This window comes from Myodes glareolus, chromosome 10 (assembly GCF_982192425.1).
Source record: "Myodes glareolus chromosome 10, mMyoGla1.1, whole genome shotgun sequence".
Taxonomy (NCBI): Eukaryota; Metazoa; Chordata; class Mammalia; order Rodentia; family Cricetidae; genus Myodes; species Myodes glareolus.
In genome coordinates, this window is record NC_142035.1 from 35,832,552 (window position 1) to 35,860,340 (window position 27,789).

Genomic DNA, 27,789 nt, shown 5'->3' on the forward strand with positions numbered 1-27,789 from the left:
AAAGCCATTGCAGAGGAAGTCTGGGAGTAGATACAGACTGGTTGGGCACAGAGTTCCCAAAATGCCATCAGAAACACAGAGGCGCACGTGTCTGCATCGCCTTCTGTGTTAGTTTGGATGTTACTGGCCTCCATAAGATCAGAGGGAGTGGCACTATTAGGAGATGAGGCCTTGTTGGGGGCAGTGTGCCACTGTGAGGGTGAGCTCTCGGGCTGCTCTGCTCCTGCTACTCTCAGTAAGACTGTCAGCTTCTTCTCGGCACCATGTCCGACTGCATGCTGCCATGCTCCTCGCCATGATGATAATGGACTGAACCTCTGAACTAAGCTGCCACTTCAATTACATATTTTCCTCTGTAAGACTTGTACTCGTGGTGTCTCTTCACAGCAACAGAAACCCTAAGACACCTGCTAAGGGGAACATGGTGGTTTGAATAGGCATGTCCCCAATAGGCTCATAAATTTGAACGCTTTATCATTAGGAGGTGGCCTGTTGGGGGTGGACTATGAGATTTTAAGAGCCCTAGCTAGACCCAGTAAAACTCTCTCTTCCTACTGCCTGCTGATCCAGATATAGAACTCATGTCTCCTTCTCCAGGACCATGTCTGCCTGCATGCTAACATGCTTCCCACCATGAATGGGCTAAACCTCTGAACTGTAAGCCAGCTCCAATTAAATGTTTTCCTTTATAATAGTTGCTATGGTCATGGTTTCACTTTATTGCAATAGAAACCAAAGCTAAGATAGAAGTTGGTACCAGGGACTGGGTAATAGATCTGACCTTGCTTTTGTTTGGAGAAATGCTGACTTTGGGACTTTGTATTAGAAAAAGTGGGCCTAGTGGATCATACTAGAAGGAACATGGAAGCCAGTGTTGCCAAGGGTGATTTGAACTGTGGGGCCCGCCCAGCTCAGGAGTTTCAGAGAAGAATGTTAGTATGTGGCCTAGAAACCATTCTTATGATATTTTGCCAAAGAATGTGGATGCTTTCTCCCTTATCCCCCAAAAAAATCTGTCTGAGGCTAAGTTGAGTTATGGATTAAGAGACTTGGTAAAGGGGATTTCTAGACAGCCTGGCTTTGACTGTGCCATTGGTTGTTAGCAGCCACATTTATGTGGCTCTGTAAGTAAAAGGAGCAAACTGAGCAAGGAAAAATGACCAGATGTAGTTTGAGGAGAAAAGGAACACCAAAAAGATGTTTAAAGAAAACCTGCTGTTAAATGAAATAAAGGGAGTGGTGAACTCAGGGTAAGAACTACCTGCTAATTATGAAAGGAATTAATGGAAAGCTTAGAGCTGGACATCATAGTACATACCATTAATCCCAGTACTTAGTGGGCAGAGGCAGATGGATCTCTGAGTTCAAGGCCAGTCTGATCCACAGAGCTAAATGCTACCTTGGCCTGGCCATTCTGTTTGCAGTGCTGCTGCCCTGGCTTTAGCAACCTTGATTCCTGCTGCACTTTGTACAGTGGACAGCTGAGGCCAGTTCCTGCTTCCTGCTGTCCCTTATATATGTTCTCCTTCACTGTTTCCCTTTTCTCGTAATTCATCCCTATTCAGTGCATCCTGGGCATCATAATTCTCTTTCTCAAGGTCAACCTTCAGCAGCCCCTCCTCTGCAAGGCTTCACTCTCTCTATCCCCGTAGCCATGCTACCTCTCCCTGACACCCTGTCAAAGCCGCCTTTTGTTCTGGCTCATGGTTGTCCTTGTGGTCTGCACATGTCGTTTCCATACACTCGGGACCCCTTAACTGTGCAAGCACACTCTGTCCTTTCCCTTTCTCCCCAGCACTGCCCACATGTCAGAAGCTTGGTAAAGCTTTGCTGTGGTCAACATGAGGCTGAAGGAAGCGTAGGAAGATTGCCTGTGACACACTGTTCTAGTGTGTTGAACAGGAAGAGTGGGTTTTGAACTAACAGATAAATTTTAACTTCTAAGGACCCTCACCTCTTCAACCATGGTTTGTCTAAAGAGGTCAGTGGAATTCCAAGGTCCGTGTGAGAATGGGTGGAGAGCTAGACGAGGTGAGTTCTCCTCCCAGCTCCTCTTAGGAGGGGCTTCTCGTGTACTCTTCTCCAATACTGCTGGACTCTACTGTTGCAGAGATGGCTAGAGTGTAGAGGTATGTGCCAAGCTGAAGGCAATGCCTCTTGTGTCTATACCCACTTCACCAAGCCTCTGATCTTGACCTAGAACTGGACTGACTTGGGTGTGTTTGAATTTTACTTAATCAGGTTACAGGACTGTTAACCGAAGTAGCCTTGGAAGAACTACAAAAAATGCTTATGGCATCAAATTACACTGCTTTTTTTTTAAAAAAAAAAAGTGTTATTTTTGGCTATCTTCAGTTTGCAGGTAATATCTTACAATCTGGAAGTCTATGGACACGTTCTAGAATAAGGTGTGAGAGTTTATTTAGGAAATCCTTGCCAGGATGCTTTGGATATTCACATTCTGACTTAGCTAGAGGGTAACTTTCCAGGTTATGTTGAAACTCGTACCCTGCCTCACACCCTTCTTGCCTAACACCCTTAGATTGCAATTGTATAGTGGCCACTGTTGGATAACCCAGTGTGTAACATGGAGGGGTTAGAAATTCCTGTCCATCGTCTCTATAAAGTTCCTTTTCCTAGCTTTCCAGTGAACATTTATATGAGCGCTGTTGCCCTGAGGAAAGATTTTAATGTCCTGTAATTGACCAGAAAAAGAACAATCATCTTCCACTGAGTTCTAGGATTTTCTTACCAGGATTTTTACTAAAGAATGTCACTAAGCCTCCAGGCACTGGCCAGGGTGTGTTCAGTAGGTATCTGTGAGTAGAGACACAATACTTTGTAAAACCCAATACACAAAGAAAATGTGGGGTCTAATATAATAAGAATTCCAGGAAGGCCCTGTGTATGAGTTGCACATCAATTTGGTAACGTACATAGTCACAACCTACATAACTAGACCTCCTTTACTACAAGTTGCTAATAGAAAATCCAAGTCTATGCAATGATACATATTTTTTTCCTTATTCTTAACCATATACCTGTTCAGACAATAGAGTCCGATATCCAGGCAGGAGCCTTTGCCAAATGAGAACTCCCTTGTATATGTGCTGTAGTCTGGAGTTCATTCTCTCACAGCCCTTGCCTGTACCACTGTAGCTGCCAGCTAAAGTGTTGGCTGGACATGGGCAGCTGTCTCTTTCTACTTTGGGGCCTGACGTTAGAGGTACTAAACTAATCAGTATTACAATAGCATAAGGATGCAAATATTTATGGGTTTTGCCTATTTAAATTTTTCTTCATTTCTTCTCTCTTTTTTAAAAATAATCACAGTCTCACTTTCAAAGTAATGGTGTGAACTGAGAAACTCCAGCCCTCTCATTTTCTATTGCTGATGATAACAGGAATGTAAATTGCAAGATGTGCAGTTATACCTAAAAATGCTAGCTGTCTTTTAATGAAGAGAGTTTATTCCTGATAAAAATAGATGGTATGCTGTGCTTTTCTGTTGGACCTACCACAGAATGTGTACCTCCAAATGTCATTTTAAAATATTAAAAACAGCTGCAAAAATTACATCCTTTTATAGTTTTCTTTTTAATTATAACTTTTGGAAAATTAGCATTTGGGGCCATGATAATCCCAGTAATATAAGAGGGTGAATTGTACTTGCTTTAAAATGTAGCTACATTTACATACAATTATATTTGGTACACTGTCTAGAGATACTGACAGGCTCACACTTATATTTTACAGTCTATTGTGGTATGCTATCTGAAATAATTATGGATTGTGGAAAGGGATACATTTTAAAGTATAATTAGTAAATATGTACTATCTGACAGAAGTTATATGCCATCAGCAACAGTTCCTGTCCCCTCATGTTTAAAGTAGGATCCCTGAATCATGTTGCTCTTCTCTGAATCATGACCTTACTTGAGTGAGCACCAAATAGGTTTTGTGGTTGTTAATGATTTTTAAATTTTAGTCTTTTCTATAAATGGGAATCATTATCTTGATTGTAGGTCTATTTTTTTTATAATGTAAAACTTAAGAGATAAGTTCTTGTATTTTATATCACAAATCTGAACAAGTTTGCAGAGTGAGTCAGCAGAGGGTGCATTTTGGAAGCAGATTGTTGTGAGTTCAAATGCCAGCTCCAGCACTGTGATCTGGAGCAAGTTCTGGAGACATCCAGGCTTTGGGTTCCTGGTCTATAATTTGAGATACAGTTTACAGCCTTAATATTCTGGGAGAACAAAGGAGACAGCCTGTGCAGGTCGGCATGACTGTTCTTGTGTCATGCATGTACAGTTCTGCTTAGAAAGGCCACCAGACACCGTCCTCTCCACATTAGCCAAGAGAGAAGAGATCCCTTTGACACATATCTTAGATACCTGTTGTAAAAGCATCTGTGTTGCCAGTTTGGATTTGCACATGGTCTAAGGAAAATAGTTTATGGTGCATGGTTCCCGAGCTCAGCTTTGCAACATACACATTACCACAGGGAAATGTGTATGTTCAAGGATTATAATTCATGGTGTTAAACTGAAAAAGTGAAACGTATTTCTTATTGTTAGGGAAATTGCTTATGTTAGAATTTGCAAATTCTTCTTGACCTATTTTCCATTATTTTGTTACAGCTCTGTGACTTTGTGTAGTCTCATAGCACGCCTGAGCCTCTGAGTAGAGGAACTATGATAGAGCACAGTAACTGTTTGTGCTCAGTAGTCAGAGGTCCTACCACTGTCACAGATGTGTGAGAAACAGCAGGCTAACTTTCTGCAGTGTTTGCTTCATGCACTTCCTGGGAAATGTGATATTTGCAAAAAGACCTTTTGATCAATGCATGACCGTTGTCTCTTAAGTACCTTACTGCTTTTCTCCTGGTGTTTTCTCCTATTGAATTGTCTTCCTAATGGATGTCTGTGCTCTCTCCCCTCTACCTCCCTGGCAGTCTTTTCCCTATAAAAGGACCCATCTGTCTAAGGTAGATTCTCCTTCTTACTTACTCACCAGTGACTAAGCTGCATGGAATAGACATGCTTAGCATTTAGAAGTTGTGTTTAATTCTGTTTTTTTTTTTAACTACAGTGATATTTTATTTTCTTTCAAATCAAATCTGTTCTCTTCAGTCTAAGTTCAAACACCTAAATTATATCTAATTTCTAATCATAGTGATAGAGCAAAGAATGCATTTTAAACTTGCTAATCCATAGTAATTAAAGTAATAGACAAATCTGTGCTCCAGTGTGTGATTCTGTGTGCAGAGAGAAAAGCTCCTTCATAGAAGTGACTTTTTTCATTTGATTTCATCAGACTTGAATTTGAGAGACAGCAGCGTGAAGAACTTGAAAAACTAGAAAGTAAAAGGTAAGCTGTGAGGCCTGCCTGTGAGGCTGCGTCTGACTGCTCTGTTAGTGTCCTCTCTGAGTTCACTTCTTCTGCTTCCATCATTCGCTCTCGCTCCAACTCTGCTGTTTCCATGTCTGATGCCTGTAAGTAGTTTCTTACAAGGGATTGACTTTATGTTATCTTTAAATTTTCACAGCAGTTCATCTTCAAATACTTGTGAGAAAGGGAAATAGTCAGTAAATTAAATATCTGAGCTCTGTTGAAATTAACGCCAAGTCTTAGTATTCCTGGGGGTTTAGTATAAAGTCATGAGTTTATAAAGATTAAAAGATAAAAAGCATTTTCCTTTGTAATAGTCCATCTTCAACTTAATTTTAAAAATAAGTTTTATTTATTTTATTTTAAATTTACTCATATGTTGCCTACATGTAAGCGCAATGGGTCACAACCTTTGGGTCACAACCACTTTTGGGGTCGATTGATGCTCTCACAAGGGTTGCTTAAGACAATCAGGAAACACAGATATTAACATTATAATTCATAACAGTAGCAAGATTACAGTTATGAAGTAGCAAAGAGATAATTTTATAGTGGGGTTACCACAACATGTGGGTCACAGCATGAGGGAGGTTGAGAACCATTGTCTTAGACCAATGATTTTCCACTGAGCTCTATCCCCAGCCTTTGATTTTTTTTTTTTTGAACTGCTTTGCTTGCTGTTAGATAGGGTTTCAGTATGTGGCCTAGGCTGGCCTGGTGCATCTGCCTGCCACGTGCTGGGAAAGCAGGCATACACCACCACAAACAGCACCACTGTCCTTTTAAACATCTTTACTTTCTGTAGGCTATTGGTGTTTTCCCCATCTGTAATTCATTTTTTTTCTTCTTTGCTTGCTTTCATTTGTGTGTGTGTGTGTGTGTGTACAGCCACTTAATTGAGACATGTTTAATTCAATCATAGTTTCTCTTTTCCTTGCTCTATTTAACAAGTTACGAAGTAGATGAAGGGTGGGTAGGCACTGAAGAAGAAGCTAAAGCTAGAGATGGTCTAAAATATAATTATATATTTCTAGAATTTGGAGTTAAACAGCTCATGGGAATGAGTTTAATCAGGAGGTTGGGTGTCAGGGGATGGAGGTCAACTTCAAGCACTGTCATTGCATGCTCTTGCTCTGGAAACCACTCCAACTTCCCAAGCTATTCTTGTCCCAGGTAAGCATCAGTTGCACCTGTAGAGAAAACATAGCACGTGACACTGTGTGTCCAAGCATCCTAACAGACTCCAGTTGTTTGCAATGTTGGAGGCCATTTTGATAAATACAGTTTGCTCAGAACCAGTGACTAAATGCTAAAGACCATATAGGATTGTCTTTTGAACTGAAACAGCCTACTGTCCATTATTTTGACTTTGTTATTCAACTCCAGTGACTTGAAGAAAGCAAAAATAAAATATTTACTCAATGTCACCTTGTAGTTTAGTCCTTGGGCTGAATAAAATGAGCCACATTTAAATTTAAAATGGGTGTTTTTCTCTTTGAGCTTGGTGGGTTTTTTTTTTAATTATGCCCTGCATTACACGTGATTTTAGACTTCACAAAGATATGATACCAGAAGCTACTTTAGGAGACTAGGCAGACAATATACTGGACAGTAACTAAAATCAAATGAAAATGAAATAGCATGCTTCTGAAAACATGAACAAGAAGCACTTCGTCTTCATTTGTTCTAATGAAAGGTTTGGTTTTATGTTGCCTGTGTGTTTTCAGAACCAGTCCACTTAGGGGGAAGTTGGACTAAGCTGAATGTAGTGATCAAATAATGACCAATCAGCATTTACATTGCAGAAAACTCATCGAAGAGATGGAGGAAAAGCAGAAATCGGACAAGGCAGAGTTAGAGCGAATGCAGCAGGAGGTGGAAACCAGGCGCAAAGAAACAGAGCTCGTTCAGCGGCAGATCCGCAAACAGGAGGAAAGCCTCAAACGCCGCAGCTTCCACATTGAAAACAAACTGAAGGACCTGCTGGCCGAGAAGGAAAGGTTTGAGGAAGAGAGGCTCAGGGAGCAGCAGGGACTTGAGCATCAGAGGAGGCAAGAAGAAGAGAGCTTATCTCGCATCAGAGAGGAGCTCCGCAGGCTCCAAGAGCTCAACAGCCATGAGCAGGCGGAGAAGGTCCAGGTGTTCCAGGGGTTGGACCAGCTGCACAGAGAACAAGATGTGCAGAGTGCCAAGCTGCAGCTGGAGAAAAGGAGACTGGAGGAGCAAGAGAAGGAACAGGTACTGCTGGTGGCACACCTGGAGGAGCAACTGCGGGAGTGGCAGGAGGCTGTTCCACTGCTGTGTCCTGGAGAGGTCCAGCAGTCCCAGGAGGAAAAGGGGGAACTAGAAGGCATCCAGGAAGTCCTCTTGCGGGCCAAAGAGGCTGGAGCACGAGGGAATCACACCTGCGAGGATGAACTAGGAAGGGCTCAGCTGTACTCCTCAGAGTTCAAGAGAAGGCAACTTGTCAAGCTAGCAAACCTGGAGAAGGACCTAGTCCAACAGAAAGACCTTCTAAGAAAAGAAGTCCAAGAAGAGCAGGAAGCCCTGGAGCGTGTAAGATTTAAAGCCCACGAGGAAGCTAGCTTGTTGGTAACAGATAACAGTAGCATCCCTTACCGGCCTGAAGTTCTAGAGAAAATAAAGACTGCACAGTCCAGGCTACAAAGCAAAGAGCGCCAGCTATGGGATCTTCTGCAGAATCATTTGCCAGCTCTCTTGGAAGAAAAACAGAGAGCTCTTGACATCCTTGACAGGGGCACCCTGGGCCTAGATAATACTCTCTACCAAGTAGAGAGGGAACTGGAAAAAAATGAAGAGCCAGTTGCAGAGTACCAAGCTAATGCTAGCCAGCTGCAGCAGCTCCACACCGCCTTCCAGTTCACAGCTAATGTCGCCAGACAGGAAGAGAACATGAGAGAAAAGGAAAAGGAGATTCTGGAGTCCCAGGAGAATCAGCAGAGAGAAGCATTGGAGCAGGCTGTGGCCAACCTAGAGCAGAGGCACTCTGCCCTACAGAGGTGCTCCTCCCTGGATCTGGAGGTCCAGGAGCAGGGGCATAAACTTAGCTCTCTCCACAGCACCAAGCATTCAGGGCTGCAGGCCAGTCTGGAGGCCAAACAAGAGGACCCTGAGAAGGGCCCTGCAAGGTAAGGTTAAGGCAGAGGGAGTGAAGCATGGGGTAGGCCTACGTGATTGCTTATTTTCTGCCTCTGTGGCTTCTCACTGTAGGCTTTATGCACTCTAATAAATAGGCTAAAGGATTTCAGAACCAAAACAAACAAACAAACAAAAACCAAAACAAAATTCAACCTAATAAAAGGACCCCTAAAAATTTTTATTTGTTTGTCCGTAGGATACTTGTTTTAGAATCATTGACTTAAAATTGAGACAAATACACTGACCTGTGGAATGTGTGTGTTCTAGTGGTTTGACAAGGGCAGAAACTGGGTGAGTTTCAACCTAGGTTCCCACCCTTTATTTCTCTCTTATCCCTGCCTCACTTCCACCTCCCTCCCTCCATGTTCCCTTCTCATCCCTGTCCTTGCCTTCTCACCGCCCCATGTCTTTCTCTCTCCCACCCCTGTCCTCCTTCACCAGAATTTCACATCTTCTCTGTGAGCAGCACTGGCCTCATTGAAGTCCTTTCCCCAGAGTTCATGCACTGTGAATGCCAATCTGGTTCCTACTAAAATCAGGTGGATGTCCCACCCTTAAAGTCAACATTTTAGAAAGAAAACTGGGAAACAATCTCTCTTGACAAGGTAAAGAAAAAATAGTTATCTTTCTATTCTGTTGCCATTATTACCAGGGGCAGACTCTGAAATAAGTAAATATAGAACTCTAGGAGCATCTTTTCTGGTGCCCTGCAGTGATGCTAAGACTCCCAGAGAGGTTAAAGCCACTTGTGTGTGAACATAACCAGTTTGCAAAGTGGAGACGTGCTGGTTGACTTGTCTCTTACTGCCTGGATGTCCTTGACCACTTAGGGCTTTTTCCTTTCAGCTCCGTACACTGGTCAGCTGAGTTATCAACACAAAGCAAAGCTCTTCTTGCTCTAGAGGGATTAAGAGATCATTTACACTGAGCCAAACTACAGCCAGGGAACAGAGATTTTACTTGTCTTGAGTGATATGACCCACTCTGAAGTAGTCATATGAACTTCTCTCTAACAAATCAAAGTCATAAATCATGCATTTACCAAATGCATTGATGAAGACATCAGTGGATTCCATAGATTAAGAAGAAAATCTCAACAGTAGGTTTTAGCTGTTATCTGAAATATAGTTAGCCATTGGATTGGTGGAGGCTAGCCATGTCAAGTTTAGGAAAACATTCCAAGGATTAAAAAGTCATTGGGTTAGATATGATACATATAACTGATAAGTGACTGTTAACAGATATAATGACTGCCCAAAATTACTTTTGCTCTCCATCTGTAAAATTCCAGCTGTTCATAATTGCTAATAAGTCTATTTAGTCAATCAGACTGCAGAATCTTCAACATAGATATGGCTTTTCCAGCGAACTCCTGTTTGTAGGTTATTGTTGTTTGTTTGTTTTAAAAGACTGTCTATCACTGTGTATGTCTGACTGAACTTAATACCCATGTCCTCCAACTCATGAAGATCTGCCTGACTCTGATTCTGGAGTGTTGGGATTAAAGCCATGTACCACCATGCCATGCCTCTGTTTATAGTTCTTAACTGAAGCCCAAGTGGGAGGACTTGGAGCTCTGTCTTATCCCACCCATAATCAGCAGTGCTCTTTCTATTAGCCTTAAGACCCAAACTAGTATTTGGCAGAGGCATCAGTACAGTTGCGAGACAAGGGAAGACCTTCTCAGTGTGTTAACTGTATCTGTTACCCATCATTTTCCTGAGAAGGTCAAGACTGCTTCCTTTTAAGTGATCTGCTTATCCTATGGATTCCATTTACAGTCACTCTCTGGTACTTCCTTCAGGCAAAACAAAAATAAGATAACAATCAAAACCATAATGTTATTATTTCAGAGAAGTAGGTCAGAGGTTTAAGAAAATGATTGCAGGTATGTTATGTAAATGAAATTGCTGGACAAAGCTCTAGCCCCAGGAAATTTAAAGTGGTGGAGGGCATGCTCTCAATTTGTATCCTGCAGTGTACAGTAAGAAGCAGCCCGAGCCTTTAGCTTGATGTCCCTGACTTTTATCAACTAGCCATTTAGTATTAATACTCTGTAATAACAGACATGGTCTTGAAATTTCCATGGAAGTGATTCCTTGGTGTCAGCAGTTCGAAAACCTCTCAAGGAGGCACTTAGCTTCATGAGTTCTGAGGACATAGTCTTTACCAATATCTAATTCAGGCTGATGAATTCTGGGTACTTTGCTTCAAGGCTTCAGTAGCTTTCTACAGATATATTTTGCTACATGTTATTTTCTTTCTGCCTTCTCACAGGTAAGCCAGGACTGGCTGTGGAGCCTGTCTTGGCCCCTTGTGGAACTGACAAACTGAAACATTGAAACCACATGGCACCAGATGGGACAGCACTGCACTGAACGTGTATTTACAGTGGTTCCTTGATGCCATATGAACTGCTTACGCTAGGCCGCAGCCTTCCTTTCCATTGCTCATTCCAGCTGCCCCAGTGGCATGCATCAGGCTGCTCCACTAAGAAGCCCTCTTGTCACCATAGGAAAGATACGATGAAAACAGCTAATACTCAGAGTTTAGTCAACTCTGTTATTAGAGTCCTCAACAATGATGATGATGACAATCATAGTCATGATGCCCCCAATGAGGACTAATCCCATGTAACTCAAAATATGTTTAAAATGTCATGTGTCTGTTGTCCCTGAGTTTTCCCATGAAGAAGAGACATCACCCCCAGGCAGAAAATAGGAGACTTGAACCTGTAATGGTTATGTTACTAGTGGGTACCAGTAGCATGCAAGAAGAGGCAGATTAGGGGCTTGGTCTGGGTCTGTTTCTCTCCTAGCTGTTAGTGGACTGGTAATGTGGCTGAAATATAGACAGGATAGTACTTCACATAGCGTGTGTTTCAGGTACTGTTCTTTTTGAGCCCCACTATATATATAAATCTCACTGCATATTTAGGGTCCCAATCAAATGTCCACGCTAGGTAACCTCAGTACAGATTTTCTAACAGTTTAGCCTGGGAGAATGCCATGAGAAAACCCAGCAGGCATCAGAAGATTATGAATATTGCCGTGTTCTGCTTGCATTCTGCTTGCCATTGTTGAGACCCTGTTTAAAGCAGTCCCTGGTCCTTTGCCATCCATGTGGTCCCTTTCACCATTCTTATTTGTCATAGGTGGTGGTATTTTTGAGGTACGGTCTTACGTAACCTTTACTGGCCTTCAACTTGCTATCTAGCAGAGGATGAAACAGTCAAGTTACTGATGGTGGCACCAGAGGCTTGGCAGCATCAAGAAGTGTCAGCTTTTGATACTAGCATCTCTGATTTGGAGGGATTAAGAAAGTGAGAGAGATTAGTTGAATGCATGTGATCCCTGCAGTAGAAATCCAAGTCCAATGCCTGTCTGTATTCACACGCCACGCCGAGTGGGCTGTGCTTATCAGCTGCTGTGTCTTCTGTTCCTTGGATTAAATGTGTCCGTGAGCCTGGCCCTTCAGCCTGATTGTTCAGGAGTCAGGTCCACCTGAATTTTCACACAATGCAGAGCTTAAAGTATATACCAGCTGTCATCTGCAATAATGCTTTTTGGTTTCACAATTTGTGACTCATTTTAATTGCTCATGTAACTCTATTTTCTAGATCTGTCTCTTTGCCCTGATGGGTTTCTGTCTTAGGATCATCTTCTGTTGTCATCTCCAAATGCCCATAATTCTAGTAACCTTTGAAGACTTAGCCCAGAACTTCATGTCAAGCAGAAGTGTATAACAGAATTTGGATGGATATGTAGTCCGCAACCATCTCTGTTGACTCAAGGTTTAAGGGATTCAAAATCCTGGACAGCACCTTTAAGAACTTGCTTACAACACAGCAGAAGTGCCTTTGTCCTTGGTGACCAGGAAGTCTAAGCCTTGGATGCCTGCAACTCTTGTCCTGTACCCTTCTCGTGGCTCATTTTCCCCTTGTTCCTTTTTCTGTCGTTGACTCCTTTTCTACTAGAAGGGAAAACTTCTTGCACTAGAATTTTTTCTGGCTTCCCTGGGGTTTTTAGAATAGCTCCCTACAGAGAATGTATTCATGTAATACTATTACATGAATTAATGGAGTTATGTGGTTCATATCTTTTTAGGTTAGAACATGAACTCCACCAGCTGAAACAGAAGATCTGTGAGGTAGATGGTGTTCAAAGACCTCATCCTGGGACCTCAGAGGGGAAAGCTTCTCTTCCCAGCTTGCCACCCAGTGCTGAAAACTCCCATCTGGCTCCACTGATGGACGCCAGGTACTCAACACTCAGCTGGTGCCATGCTTTGCTGTGTTTCCATGTAATGACTTATTGTACCTATGTTGTCTAGTTTACCTGTGGAGGGATTTATCAGACGCAGTAGTAGTTAGTAGTACTATGCTTGAGATGTCCTCTGTCTTTGTCAGCTGCTGCCTGGCCTGTGGCTGGGTGAATGATAGTGGGAAGAGAATCAAGGACCTAAGAACCGGTCAGCCAAATCCAAAGCATCATGCTTCAAATAGTTTGTGTGAGATGGTAGAATTAAAAGGTGCAGAGAAACCAACTCATCCAGAACAGAGTGATGCAGAGGCCAGGTTGGAAGAACTAGGTCAGAGAATTAATTGAATTTTTCCATGGGGGAAGCATCTAAATGGGCAGCCTTGCAGTCTAGATTTAGGAGGTCAGTGTTTCATTATCAAAATGGGTACAGAATGGAATGAGCGTCTTAGTATAGGTCCATGTTTTACATGGACCAGTTTAAAAATGGCCATAAGATTAGGGAGGTCATCTGTAAATGACCTTGGCTCGTGGCCAGTTATGCATGATTTTAGTTTCAACATTGAAAAGCACATATTGCCTTTTATTTGGGCTACTCTACTAAAATATTAATATATTTACCCAGTATTTTAGAAAAGCATTTTTCTGTTGGTCAGTAGTACAAATCACTGGTAGGATTTTGAAAATATTTACAAATACTTATTTACTTAATGTATTAAGGCATAAACTTGGAAATAATTTAAAATAACCCATCTAATGCAGGGGAGATAACTTAGTTGGTAAAATGATTGACTTATAGGCTGCAGATCAAAGATCCTGGGACCCATGTTAAAAGTAAAAACAAAAAGAAAGCCAGGTGTATTGAATCATTTGTAATCCCAACTCCCAGGGAGACAGACACAAGTGGATCCCTACTTGTGAAGTAAATGATCCTTTCTCAAAAACAAAGAATGAACAACACCTGAGAAATAACAACATCCAAGGTTTTCCTCTGTCCTCTACCACATGTGCATCCACTCACACATGTACATTTATAGACATTCATCCACATACACAGATGAATGAATGAATGAATGAATGAATGAATGAATGAGAAGGGAAGGAAGGGAAGGACGCAGCTGTGGAATTGGAGAATACTATTCTATACTTAAGTGATGATTGCTTTGGACAGTCTGAGCTACTGTAATTTATATGGTAATTACAATATGTCTCTCTTAACTTCCTCCCTCCAAGCCCTCCCATATATACCTCCCTGTTCTCCTTCAAATTCATAGCCTCTTTTTCACTAATTGTTATTGTATGCATAAATGCATATACATATATATTCCTAAATATAACCTGTTTGGTCTTTATAATGTTACTTGCATGTATGTTTTTCGGGCTAACCATTTGGTACTCAACAGCAAATTGGTATGCCGTTTTCTGGAAAAGACTCTCCGTCTTCCAGCTTTCCTCAGGGGCCTGTAGTTCCTTGTGTAGGGTTGAAGCCTCATAGACTTTTCCCCATCCATTCGGCATGTCTGTTGGTGTCATCCTTGCTTAGCTCATGTTTGGGCAGTCAAGTTGGTGAGATTTCATGTGTGTTCTCATGTTACCAGGAGACACAATCTCACACCAACTCCCTGATCCTCCGGCTATTACAGTCTTTGTATCCACCTCTTCCAAAATGTTCCCTGAGCCTTAGCTGCAGTAGTGTTTTGTAGATGTATCTATTGGAAATGGGCTCCATAATTCTGAATTTCATTTTTTGCATTTTCATTTTACATACTGATTCCAGTTCTGACTCCCTCCTCTCCTCCCATTCCCTCTACTCCCCATACCCACCCCACACCCCATCCACTCCTCAGAGAGGGTAAAGCACATTGCGTTGAGGAAGGACCAAGGTCTTCCCTACTATATCTAGGCTGAACAAGGTATCTGTCCAAAGAGAATAGGTTCCCAAAGCCAGTACAAACAGTAGGGATAAATCCTGGTGCCACTGCCAGTGTCCCCACAGTCTGCCTCAGCCATAAAACTGTCACCCTCATTCCAAGGGCCTAGTTTGGTTGTATGCTGGTTCCTTCCCTGTCTGGTCAGAGTCGGTGAGCTCCCACTAGCTCAGGTAAGCGGTCTCCATCCTAGTCTTGACCTCTTTTCTCATATTCTCACTCCTCTCACTCTTCGACTGGACTTTGGAAACTCTGTGGCTCTCTGCCTCTGCTTCCTTCAGTTGCTGGATGAAGGTTCTATGGTTACATTTAAGATAGTAATCAATCTGACTACAGGGCAAGGCCAATATCTCTGAATTTTGACTGATTATACGTTTTTATAGCTGTCTCCATCTGTTGCAAAGAGAAGTTTCCTTGATGGGTAAAGACTACACTTAGATATGGGTATAATGACAAATATTTAGAATGTAATTAGGGATTATGATAGTTTAGTAAATTAGTGGTTGTAGATTTTTCTATAATAATCATGATTTCACTAGCACTAGGTTGTTAGCTAGGTTTCCAGTACCAGGCATAATTTTGTTTTTCTTGAATGAGTCTTAAGTCTAATTATATAGCTATTAGTTACCTCCCAAGGTATGTGTGCCACTACTGCACCCTTAGGGATATATTATAATGCCAAATGATCACAATGCTTCATAGGTATCATAGCTGAGTATATTGCTTGCCTCCTTTCTTTGGAAGTTTATGTGGCACCTTCTAATGCCATGAAAGCTAGTTTACAGGAGGAGGCATTCAGGAAAGTTCCAGCTCAGGGGTCTCTGGGATCTGTTTCAGAAGTACATGGGGTCTTCAGCAATAGGGACGTACCTTCAATCTCTAGGGGGCAACCAAGTACAACAGCAATTGTCTGTATGTTTTTGGAGTCTCTTGGACATCCCTGGCTAATAACTGAGATGTGGACTCTCATGTTTGGTGTTGGTGTTTTTGTTAGGTGGTCTTGGCTCTTGGCAGGCGCTCTAATAGCTGAGATGAGAGGAGTTATATAATTATAATTTATATATATATATATATAAAATGTTATATTAATTATATGTAATTAATTATATGCACACATAGAGTTAGATTATTACATGTTTGTTTTGGGTAAATAGTTAATAGTATGATTATGCTGGCCTTTTTCAGACATCCTTGTTATTTTACCTACCTACCTCCTTCTGAAGTTACCTCCCTTCACTTTGCCTGAAGAGCCACTGCCCGCTGTGTTCCCACTTTCCTTATCAGATCTCTTGTATCCTATTATTCCTCTTGACTCTGTTTCTTCTGCTGGACTAAATCTGACCGATCAGAGACTGCACTGAACACCACTTTGATGGTCAAAAGTGATGTGGAAATTTTATACAGATTCAGATACTTCCTTTGAGACACTAGATATTCATTGACACCCATTTTATAAGTCAATAGTTTCTGACTTCTTTTCTCTTGTGGCCCCTTGCCAAACAATCCACATTGCATTACTTTCAGATGTGGTCTCAATGGCCACATGTAGATAACCTAGTTAGAATTACAAGATAGGCCAAAAGCGTGAAAGACACTGTTCTAGATGAAGTCAATATCCTTAGAGTATTCTTCCACCTCTTTTCAATTTTTAGTGATCATCATAAATGGCCTTGTGCTTAAGAAATAACTATCATTGATGTTTTCCTGTTCTGAAAGAGGAGACCCCGTGGTCTGTCTTACAGTGGGATCTATAAACACAGGCCTCTGATTCCATGGCTGTGATTTGCCTTTACCCTGAATATGCTATTGATGATAAGCTCCAGGGAGGGTTTCAGTGGAAAAACCTACTCTCCATTCATTTTGAATTTCCTCTTACTTATTTATGCAATCCTGTCCTCACTTGGGGAAAATCTAGAGAGTGAATGCATAGTACCAGACTTCTTAGAAAAAAGAAAATAGTTTGGAATCCCAAATTTTCATATATATATAATAAATAAAACAAATATTAGGATTTTCAAGTCCTAATAGGGCTTGCTTTTTGTTTTCGGTTTTTCCAAATAGCACACATGAGAGAAAAGACCTGATACTTCTCTTTCAGAGTCTAGGCTGTTTGACTTAACATAATAATCTCTAGTTCCATTATATATGCACGTATATAGCCTTAGGAATGAAATGACCCCTAGTATATGGGGCATCTTGAAAGCATACATAGTGACTGTGTATACCAGTTAGATATATTCAAAACTGTCACATTTCCATGGTTTTCAGGATCAGTGCATACATAGAGGAAGAAGTCCAAAGACGCCTTCATGATTTGCACAGAGCGATTGGTGATGCCAGCCATGCACCTGCTGATGTGATGAAGGTGAGCTAACAGAGCCAGGTTGTATGGTCATTACTGCTGCTTAATGAACATTCAGACGTGGAATGTTCCAGAAAAAGCACAAAGTATCAATTGGATGGCTCTGAATAGTTTTCAGATAAAATTAATTGAAGAGTATCTTATTTTAAAGTTTTATAATTCTGAGGAAACATTTATTAAATACACATGTTAAGGTTCTTAACATTTTTTATTTGCTTTGATTTCTAAAATTTCTACATGTAACGTTTTCTGTTTTCTCTCCAAATAAAACCAATTTCTATAATACATAATTTACTTTGTAAATTATTCCAAGTAGACATATACTTTCCTTCTTGAAATGTATACTTTTGTAAGTTGCTTTTTATCAAATGACAGTTCATGTCTTTTGTATTAGCATATATAAATTTTACAAAGTAATCGTTTTTGTGATACTTTTGTCCATATATACAAGATAATTTTATACATTACAGCATCATCCTTTTTCATCCCCTTCCCCTTGATTTCTATCCGCATCTTTAATTTTGTATTTCTTCTGTTTTCATATCTTGATAGGGCTTAGTCTTCATTTTGTGTTTATTTTTTTTGAATTGCTCATTTGAGAAAAAAGTTTTGATACCTCTTTTGTGAATCTGGATTGTTTTGTATAATGTGATGATCCATTATATCCATTTCTTTGTAACTAACACAGTTTTGCTCTTCTTTATGGCCGAATGAAACGCCATTGCAAAATCTCTGTCTAGGCACACACACACACACACACACACACACACACACATCACATCACATTTCACATTTTCTTTATCCATTTACACATTGATGGGCACGTCTCTGAGTTCCTAACTTGCCTATTATAAATAGTGCTGCATAAACATGGCCATGTGGGTTTCTCTGATCCCTGAAGACTGAGTACTTTGGATATAGTCTCAGAAGCAGTATACCTGAGTCATATAGGATCTGTCTGTGATGTGTAGCTTTGTCGATTTTTTTGTTTTTGTTTTTGAGGCACTGTGGTACTAAATTTCATACCTTGCAATCAAGGAGATCTTGATTGTAAGTTTACTTTTTAAACTTAACATTAAAAGTTAGTGGTTTAATTCTCTGTCCTGCAAATAAATCAATAAGAGACTTGTTTACTTTGTGAATGTAAATCCTGAAGAATGGTTGTCATTTTTGAATGGCAGGTATGTTTCTTTAGAATTTTGTTCTCATAAATACTTGTAATGGAATCAGGTTTTTCTCCCCTTTATGAGCATGCTATAATTAATACAGAAGGCTTTTCTCTTCTTTTCAGAGTAATGAGGAACTTCACAATGGCGCCACTCAACGTAAGCTAAAATACGAGGTAAGTAGTGATTTTTCAGATTGATAAGGTTGTTTAAATTATGGCATGCTTGTGTGATTAATTTTCTTAATGTTTAGTTGCATAATTAGAATTTTGAAGTTCCAGTGAGATTAATGGCTAATAGAGAAGGCAAACTATTTTATAGACATAAAATTAAAGGGAATCCTGCAGGTCTGAAAATTCTTTGGCTTTATTTGAATGCCCTGTATCTGTGCCCGGTTTCTCATTAGCAACAGTATCCTTTCTCTTGGTCTGCATTTAAAAGGCAGAATTATATAATCAAGATCAGATATAAGGGGGCGGTGGAAATGAAACTGAAAGCTTCTGTGTTTTTTGTTAATCCTGTTCATTTTGTAGATATATAGTTGGCAGTGGTACAAAGGAAACCTTTGATCAATTGTTTTGTCTCTCTGGTAGACAGATGCTATTAGAACCTATAGTTGGTAAGAATTCACTTCTGTTTTCTTCTGCCAAGGAGAATGCCATTCTCATATAGCCCAAATACTGTTTTGTTTATTGCTAGGTGATAGAAATCTGCCAACCATATCTACTGTCCATTACTGAGCAGGGAGAAAGGGGTGTGTGTTCATAGTTTCTTGACTCACTGGTACCACACCCATTTCCCCTGGTAGTCATCCAGCAATGACGTTAACCTCCTTTGGACATCTTTCTAGTGGGTACCTGTGGGCGAATAAGAAGCTGCCTTTTATTTCTTTGTTTCCATGGCACCCGACAAATAGGCATGCAGCAAGTTTTCCTTAGTGAAGGTTTACAGGTATCAGCAATGGTCTTCTAATTAGGGAGAAGATGATTAAAGACTTATATGAAATAAACCAAAAAAAGAGATATGCATGTTTGCAATATGGTCATACAGCTAACTGTGACCTTTTAAACAATGAATCAGAAGTCTCGGGATGTACCTTGGAGAAAATGCAATCACAGACCAAGAAATGGATACTGTGGAAAATCCTAAACCGTGTGTTTCTACTGATCTGTTAGACTGTGTAAGATGGAATTGATGCTCTATATATAAATCAATCATCTGTTCTTAAATCATCTATCAATCAGCACAAATGACTTAGGCTTTCTATCTCACCTCTCAATTAATGCACTCCAATGAAACCAATGGATGCGAGACTCACGATGTGCAAAAGAATCCCAGAATCAAACCCCATTTCAACTTCTTTTGACATCCTAAACAGAAAAGACAGCCATGGTCTGCACGGTGTGTTATCCCACTTCTGCCCAAAGATGATACTGAGTCTTCCAGCATCCATAGAGAAGAAGAGAGTCAGGTGGATCTGAGCAGGCACTGGAGCCATCCTATGTCCCAGACCACCACATCGCTCTTCATGGCCTCCCAAGAGAGAATGGTTCTATTCCCAGAGCCTGAGCCAAAACGTGTTCATCTGCCTGAAATCACTTTCGGTAATGAAATCCACACTAGGGATGCTCAGAATTCTCAGAGTGAATCAGAAAATGGCAGTGGGCTGATGACTCATGAAGAGAAACAAAGCTGGGGAATCAGGTCCAGCTGGACACTGCTGCAACACATGTCCCAGCTAGCACCAATAGGCAGAGGAAGCCAGCCAGCGGTGCAAAGCAGGGTGCAGTGCTTTGTTCTCTCTGAAAGCATTTCTCAAGAGGAGCATCCCACTGGCAGCTCTCCTCAGAGCGCGTCAGCCTCCACATTGTGTGGTGAGCAGCAAAATGAGAAAGAGTTAGATGCTGAAAACACTCGCTTTCTCGCTCCGCTAGTCAATATCAGGACAGAAGCACAGAAAGGACTGGGATATTTTTACCACAAGCTCTCAGACCTGTATAAAGACACCAGTGGTCACCTGATACAGGCTGGGACGAAAGTAATGAGCCAAGCCAAGCATGTAGGGAGTATGTGTGACTCAGGTGGACTGGCTTCCCAAGTGACAACTTTCATAAGAGGCCTGCCACTGTTGGAGCACTTACCCCTTCCCCTGCCTGTGAGGTCACTCATGATGCTGTCAGATCCTCCTCCTCTTCCCGAAACTCAGATTGGCAGCCTTAACAGTGAAGAAGGGAGCCCAAGGTCTGCCAAGAGCACAGCGCCTTCCACAGACTTAACCTTCACATCTACAGGCTCACCAAATTCCTGGCCAAATTCAGTTTTCTGTCTTGATTATGAAGATGCTGGGAAAATCACTGCATTTAAGCAGACCCTTGTATCATTCCCAGAGCAAATGCAGAAGCTTCAAGTGTACCCTCTCACAGAGCTCCTTGAGCACATGTCTTGTTCTCTGCCAGAGCCTTTGGGCATAGGAAAGGCTGTCAAAGGCATTTACTGGCTTGCTGTTGCTAACTGCACCCAACCTGAGCCCCAGGCTGCGTGCTTGCTCCTGCTACCCTCAACTTTATATGCTATGGTCCTGTTAGATAATTGCCCAGATTCCATGAGCATCTTTCATGTTCTCCCTCTGTCTGCACTGCAGGAGATTCAGGTCGGCTTTGGTGGGCAAAGCATTCGATTCCTGGGCTCCACACAGGACTTCTTGCTTACTGTGCTCACTTACAACAAAAGCCTCTCTCAACAACTATGTCAGGACCTCTTGGGTGTGTTGATGCCCGGGTCTGAAGATGCTGCCCCCACAAGTCACCCTTTGCTGCAGCAGGATCTGGTTCAGCTCTCTCTTGATTTGAAAGCAGAAATCCCTTCTCTAGCTTTGGCAAATGGAGTTCAGTTGTCTTCCAATTTCCAGAACACCTTGGTTGATATGGTTTACTTTCTTCATGGAAATATGGAGGCCAGCATTCCGTCTCTGTCTGAAGTTCAGCTACTGCTCTATACCACAGTCAGATTGGAGAGTGAAGCCAGTTGCACCCCCTGCCTATCGTTCATCCTTGTGAACACCCACATGGCACTCTTGAGGGAGGACCGTGTGTTTTACCCCCACACTCACTCTCTAAACACACTTCCTCCCCATGGGCGATTTGATGTGATCAGATGCCGAGCTCTGAGTGAGTTCCGATGTGTCATTGTTCCAGAGAAGAAAAAAGTGTCAACAGTAGAGCTGGTCTTCCTAAGCAAGCACGGACTTCCCTTGAACACACAAAGTAGTCTATCTGAGCAGTGTCAAGATGTCTCAAGCACCCAGATGCTCACTCCATTGCATCTTCAGGATGGGCAGAATCAGGAAGGTGATGTCTGGAAACTCACTTTCAATTCTCAGGATGAGGCCCTTTGGCTGATCTCATACTTAAGAAGACTCTAGGAAGGAGACTTTAAATACAGGACATTTTCTTGTAGATCTTTAATAAAATGAGCATTATGAAAACAGTCAAGAAAATATGAATATCTCAGTGTAGTTAATCGAATGGGAATGAAGCAGGACTCTAAAATTGGAAGTGCAAATATTTTGAATAAAGCAAAATGGAAATAGCTTATAGCAGAGAACTGAAAAAAATACACTTATTGCCACCTGCTTCATTGTCTTGAAATTCAGACCATAAATTTGGTTCTACTCAATTATTGGTGAAGTGATTAAAGCATTTTGACTGCTTGGCTTAGTGTCTGTTTATGGTGTGGTGGCTTGGAATCTGGTGGTGCCTGCTGGCCTCCAGTGCACTAATTTGTGCTAACTGGAAAGATGCCCAGTCTGGCAGTGACCTTCGTTGACACCCTCTGTGCTGGCCATGAGTGGCACAGCTGTGAAGCAGAGCCTGCCAGTGCTTCCTTTAGCCTCACCAGCCCATCCCCCACACATATAACTTTGACCATGTGTATTTTTATCCTAGAAGGACTCCTTGTCTTGTAACATTTCTATGCATTATTTCTTTGGTCTTGTGAAATATGTGGTTGCCTTTAATGACATTCAGTGCTTTACCGTGTCTTCCATTCTTCCTGGTCCTTGACCAGCCGTCACTCAAGTCCTTTAAGACAGGCGTTTGCTGGCCTGTGGTTCATTGCAGCTGTCCAGGCTTGCCTTGCTTTTCATCTACTTCTGTGTGGCAATCCTAGGGAAGCATGCTCCGAGTTAATTTATACCATCTGTTACTTTGTCCTTTCTCTTGGATGCATGTCCACTAAATTCCAGAGTTTCAGAAGCTGGGGGGGAGGGGGCTCTTTTCTCCATTTGCTCCCCTTCCTTTCTCAGCTGGGCCCAGCTCAGCACTGTGGGCAGTTGAGTGAGTCCCTGATTTCCTTAAACCACTCATTTTAACTTTGGCTTGGAAGGGAGGGCCCTTCTGTTCTGGTCACATTTTTGGCTTATGTAAAATATAAATCTGGGCCCTTCTTTTCTTCTACTAACCGATGATAGGGATGAGTCAAAACCTAACCCGCCCAGAAACTTACCAACTGCTTTTCGTCAGAATTGCCAACAGAGAGTGGCAGGCTGTTCAAGCGTTTCTGCATTTCCATCTGTTTTGCTCTACACTGATTCTGGGGAAATGAGCAGGAAAACACAGAACTGGAGAATGTGTTGTGACCTAGCAACCTTGTTTTCTGTGGACCAGTGGCAGACTTTTTGTCTTCCAGGCAATTGATTTCTCTTATTTGGGGATGGAGTGTACTTTTGTCACTTCCAAAACACTCCTCTTCTAATAGACACATACCTCATTGCCTTACACCCACAGGCTTTTAACTATATAGAGAACATTGTGAAAATTACTACCACTGATTGGTCCTGGCTTTAGCTATATAGGTCACCATCTATCTTGGGGAAAACAAAACAAAACAGAAAAAAAAAGAAACCTGAAATACACCATTAGAGCCATCTAATAGCTCATCAATACTTTCTCCTAATTCTCATTTTTCAGCTATTATAATTTGTATTGCTTTTTCTTAAATAGTCCCACCACTATTTTGACAAATATCCTGAGTTTTGAAAAAAGCAGAATTAGTAGTCAATAGAACTGAGAGTAACATTGAAGCTGCTGGCAGAGGGTTGTGATGGTCGGGAAGAAGCAGCATTACAAAAGTGATCTGTCAGGTTAACAGAGATTGCATACCCCAGACAGGCATGTCTCCATTATTCTACCATGCTGCAAGTAATGGCCTTTAGGGGTTTTTACTACATGGAACATAAAATAAATGTGAGCATTATGTGAAATCATGATATTTGTCCTCACTCTTTGAGTTGCTGTATGGTTCAAAGGTGACGCTGTTCTCTTCAGACCTCACCACATAGTGGAGTCACCTCCAGAGGCCTGTCAGTGTGCTTGTCCTCTCTCTCCTAGGCATACTTTGTATCTGGAAATAAAATATGATTCATGGAAGTGAGAGATTGATTGATATGCTCTATCCAGTAGCAATCAAGATTATTGTAATATTCCGGAAGCCTGTAGACGTGTTCCACTTTCCACCGTGGCCTCCTTTTCCAGGAGATCCCACCCTCTGACACCTCCTCCTGTGTTGGAGCAGGTACGAGACTGTATAGTTGTAGGCAGTTTCCAGGTTTTTATGTACTTGGTTCTCTGGCACTTTGAGTTGTTGGAATAGAAGCGTGAACACTTGCATTGTGGGACTCGCTGATATAGTCTAGACAATACCTCTTTGAGGACTTGAAAAGGTGATTTCACCTGAATTTGATTAAAGCGCTTCTTGCTCTGTCTGAGACTTATCCTTGGCAGAGTGGATTTATTTAGGTTTTGTTGAAAAACATCTCGAAACAGTTTGTCTGTACAGTCTGAGTTCTTAGAAAATGTTCATATTTCCCTCTGGAAGGGCACAGTTAATCTTTCCAACAGTAATAATTACAGTGAATGTCTCTTATATTCTTTTTTCCCCCATAGATACCATGTATGATAAATAGATTTGAACCTCTTTTATTAATGGTTCCTTGACGGCCAGGCTGTTTTGTTGGATTAGCTAGCTTCTAGTGAGGTCATTTTACTAATGTTGTTGCACAGTCTACAGTATGTAGTTTTGGCATCTTCATTCTTCAAATGTTTGTTGTAAAAAATTTTCCGTCCATTATGTGTTGCCAAATATCAAACAACTCTTAAAATTTCTGTGGCGTAGGAAAGACAAAAGGCTTTTATTTGCCATTGCTGATTTGCCAGCTAGTGAGAGTGACTCTGCTGAAGCCTACAGATCCCTCTGAGCTGGGCTCAAGCACCACACGTGCCTTGTTTTGAGGTGTGTACTACAGGAAGTTACCATCGTGGTGGTCATAGAAGCATCCAAGCGCAGCCGTGCTGGCCTCTATTGGTATCATTGCCTACTTACCACTCCCTGCAATAATATCCATCTTCAGTCTGCCTCCTCAAAGCACTGTCTGTAATGGACAAAGCAAGTGGATTTTGCAACTTGCATTGTATCACAAGCTTAGAGTGGATAATTCTCTCTCTGCCTCCTCTGTTCAGAATTCTCATCCAACAGTTTTCAGTGCTTCCTCTCTGCTTGAGGAACAACTTCCAAACCATTGCCATCCAATCTGTTCAGGGTGCACTTTTGTCATCTAGAAGCTTCTTGGTAGGGAAGGCAACTGAATGCTCTAGTTGATTACTCTGTCCCTTATTTTTAAAGAACACATTATTACCAAAGTAGATTACAATGGTAACAATAATTCTAACTATACTGGGAACTCTTGCTTTCAAATGTAGAGCTATTGCCCATGTGTTGTTGCTTTATCCTAGAAAGTTGACTCTGTCATCGTTCATTTCACGATTGAGGATTTTAACTAAGAAATGCCAGTCACATGGCTTAGCAGAATCTGAAGAGTTGTGTCTCCTCAGTCTTTATAAACAGTGTGGTACTAAGATAAGGTCCTCCCTGGCCTATGGGCCTTACCGAGAGTGAATGCAAACCTGCTTTGGCCACTTTTTGGCCATTTGTCATACGTCATACTCTTACTTTCTACCTACACACACATTACTCCCAGTTTCTATGACCTGCCTCCTTTTCAACAGTGTAACAGATTGGCCTACCTAGGCTTCCCCTTTTTCAAGTTGCTGGGGCAGAACAAGGTGACTAATGTATAGTAACTCCAACTACTACGCGCTGGAATGTGCAATTTTAGAAAAAGAAGAATTAGAATTATGTGTTATGCTGGGAAGAGAGACAGGAGAATTGGTAATTCCAATTTAAATTAATCTAATTTAAAGAGGGAATACAATAACAAAAACCCTGATCTGCCTGTATTTTTTAAGCAAAACTATCTTCTGGTCTCCAGGAGATGAGGTGACAGTCTTTAGGGCTGACCTTGTCATGGTCATGCATGAACTGAATTTAACCATCTGGTACATAATTGGTGATTAGGAGGACATTGATGACTCCCTGTAGAATTAGTCCACTCAGTGCCCTTGCATAGCCTACAGTGAGCTGCATAGATACCAATGCCAGTATCAGTTCCTCAGTAAGAGACAGCCTGAATAGGAAGAAAAATTCTCATCGAAGCATTTACAGGGCAGCCTAAATTCTACTTATGCCTTTTGGCTGAGGATCTAACTATACTGTTTCAGCTACAATTTTTAAAAAATATTATGTGTACACATAAGGTAATATTTTATAAAGTACAGAAAAATATGTTATTTAATTTTTAAAGGTAATATCTCTTATGTATAAACATGTAATCCAAGTTACTGATTACATGCTTTTTCCTGGATTTTTATTTCTAAGTGGAATCATTGCACAGTACATCTTAAGGTTCTAGTAAGGTCTTACATCTTCACCCACATTGAGTTCACTGTTTTCTCACAGGCAGCCTTTTCATCTCTCTGTCTCTGGCTCATGTGTCACTGGTGTCCTTGTTGAGTCTGGAAGTCCTGTCCACTGCAGGAAAAGCGACTGATTCCAAAATAAACAGTGTCATTAGACTTAAAATCACTCATAAACCATGTGATGTGATGTTATGTGACTCGACATATATTCCCATGTCTAGGGTAAAACCAGATATTCAAAGTACAGCCACATACAAATCAAGAGTTGTTTATGAGGCATTATATTATTTTTTCTTACTGCCCAAGACTAACATATTTTTAGGAGAATGTTAAGAACCTTTCACAACTGTATCTGAGAATTCTACATTTCACATAGAAATTAAAAGAAGTCTACCATGCAGCAATACCTTGGTGGAAACATGTTAATTTTTTTTTATTTTTCTGTCTATATCATACATTTGTTCAGACATCTTCAGATCCCTGTCTCCCCACTTATAATGCTGATCAGGTACATTCAGGATGGTGTGGTCATAGACCCTTATACTTCTGTTGTACTTTATTTCTGTATGCTCATTAATAATCTGTTCCATATGAAAGGAGTGAGATTGAACCTACTGCCAATTAAACTGTATTCAAGGATGATAGCAATATTCCGGCAATATTTCTCATTTCCAGCATGCTGAGAACTGAGGAGAAGAATGTCTTTCTTCCCAGCAAAGGGTCTGCGGTGCTTCAGTGTCTGTCAGAACCCATTGATTATGGTCCACATACAGGTGTAGCTGGGAGAGGGCTGCCTGTCTAAGCGTTTCTGTGGCTGGAATGGACACCATGAGCAAAAGCAATCTGGAGAGGGAAAGATTTAGTTCATCTTAAAATGTGTAGTCCACTATTCAGAGAAGTTAGGACAGGAACTCAAACAGGGCCGAAACCTAAAGGCCATGGGAGGATGCTGCTTACTGGCTTGCTTCCTGTGACTTCATCAGCCTGTCTTCTTATAGTACCCAGGACCATCAGCTCAGTTGGTGGCACTGCCCACAGTGAAATGGGCCCTCCCACATCAATAATTAATCAAATATATCAGAGGCTTGCTCACAGACCCAATACATACATACATACATACATGCATGCATGCATACATACATACTTAGGGAATTCTTGACTAGAATTCCTTTTTCTTGGATGATCTTAGCTAGTATCAAGTTGACATTAAGAAGCCAGCACAGGGCTCTAAGTTCCTATGAGCTGTGTAGATATTTAAGATCCAGCTATTCCACATAATGCATTGTCACTCGACTCCTACGTCTAGGAGCATTGTCAAAGACAGACGATTTGTTGTTATTTCCTTTTAGTTTCTCTTAGAGGATGTCTGACCTGTGCCTTAAGCTACCCTTCTTACAGTAGAAATTGATTTCACAACTGCTTTCTTAGCTATGAAAAATCTTAGTACTCATAGGATAGACTGTTTAGCCAGACTCGAGGTTTCAGTTCTATCTTCTTTTGAAACTGAACTAGAGAAAAATGAAGCTAAGTGCTGTAGTAGAGTAAGGGGAACCAACCCCCTTGCCTGGAGTATTAACAGTTGTTAGTTATTGCTTGAATTCCACACTAGCAGTGCCTATGTAGTTGTGACCAGCACAGGATATTTCTTGCCCTATAGCTGCAGCCTATATGTAGGCACAAATGATCCTAAGACATTTGTAGAAGATGGCA

At 41.3% G+C, this 27,789-nt stretch overlaps 1 protein-coding gene across 6 annotated transcripts in view; it reads left to right on the top strand.

Moving 5' to 3' along the window:
• The window catches only part of Kif16b (kinesin family member 16B), a 270,207-nt gene that overhangs the window by 169,244 nt on the left and 73,174 nt on the right, over positions 1–27,789 (top strand). For 2 of the 6 annotated variants that reach the window (XM_048455467.3, XM_048455465.3), the window contains exons 18-24: positions 4,958–4,990; positions 5,320–5,373; positions 7,200–8,543; positions 12,660–12,812; positions 17,009–17,105; positions 18,394–18,444; positions 19,647–21,977. In XM_048455467.3, coding sequence (XP_048311424.3) covers positions 4,958–4,990; positions 5,320–5,373; positions 7,200–8,543; positions 12,660–12,812; positions 17,009–17,105; positions 18,394–18,444; positions 19,647–21,689 — 3,775 coding nt within the window. In that variant the 3' untranslated portion in view covers positions 21,690–21,977. Of the gene's footprint in view, positions 1–4,957; positions 4,991–5,319; positions 5,374–7,199; positions 8,544–12,659; positions 12,813–17,008; positions 17,106–18,393; positions 18,445–19,646; positions 21,978–27,789 lie in introns of those variants that run through there. The other 4 variants (XM_048455472.3, XM_048455468.3, XM_048455466.3 and 1 more) reach the window with 3 other exon arrangements.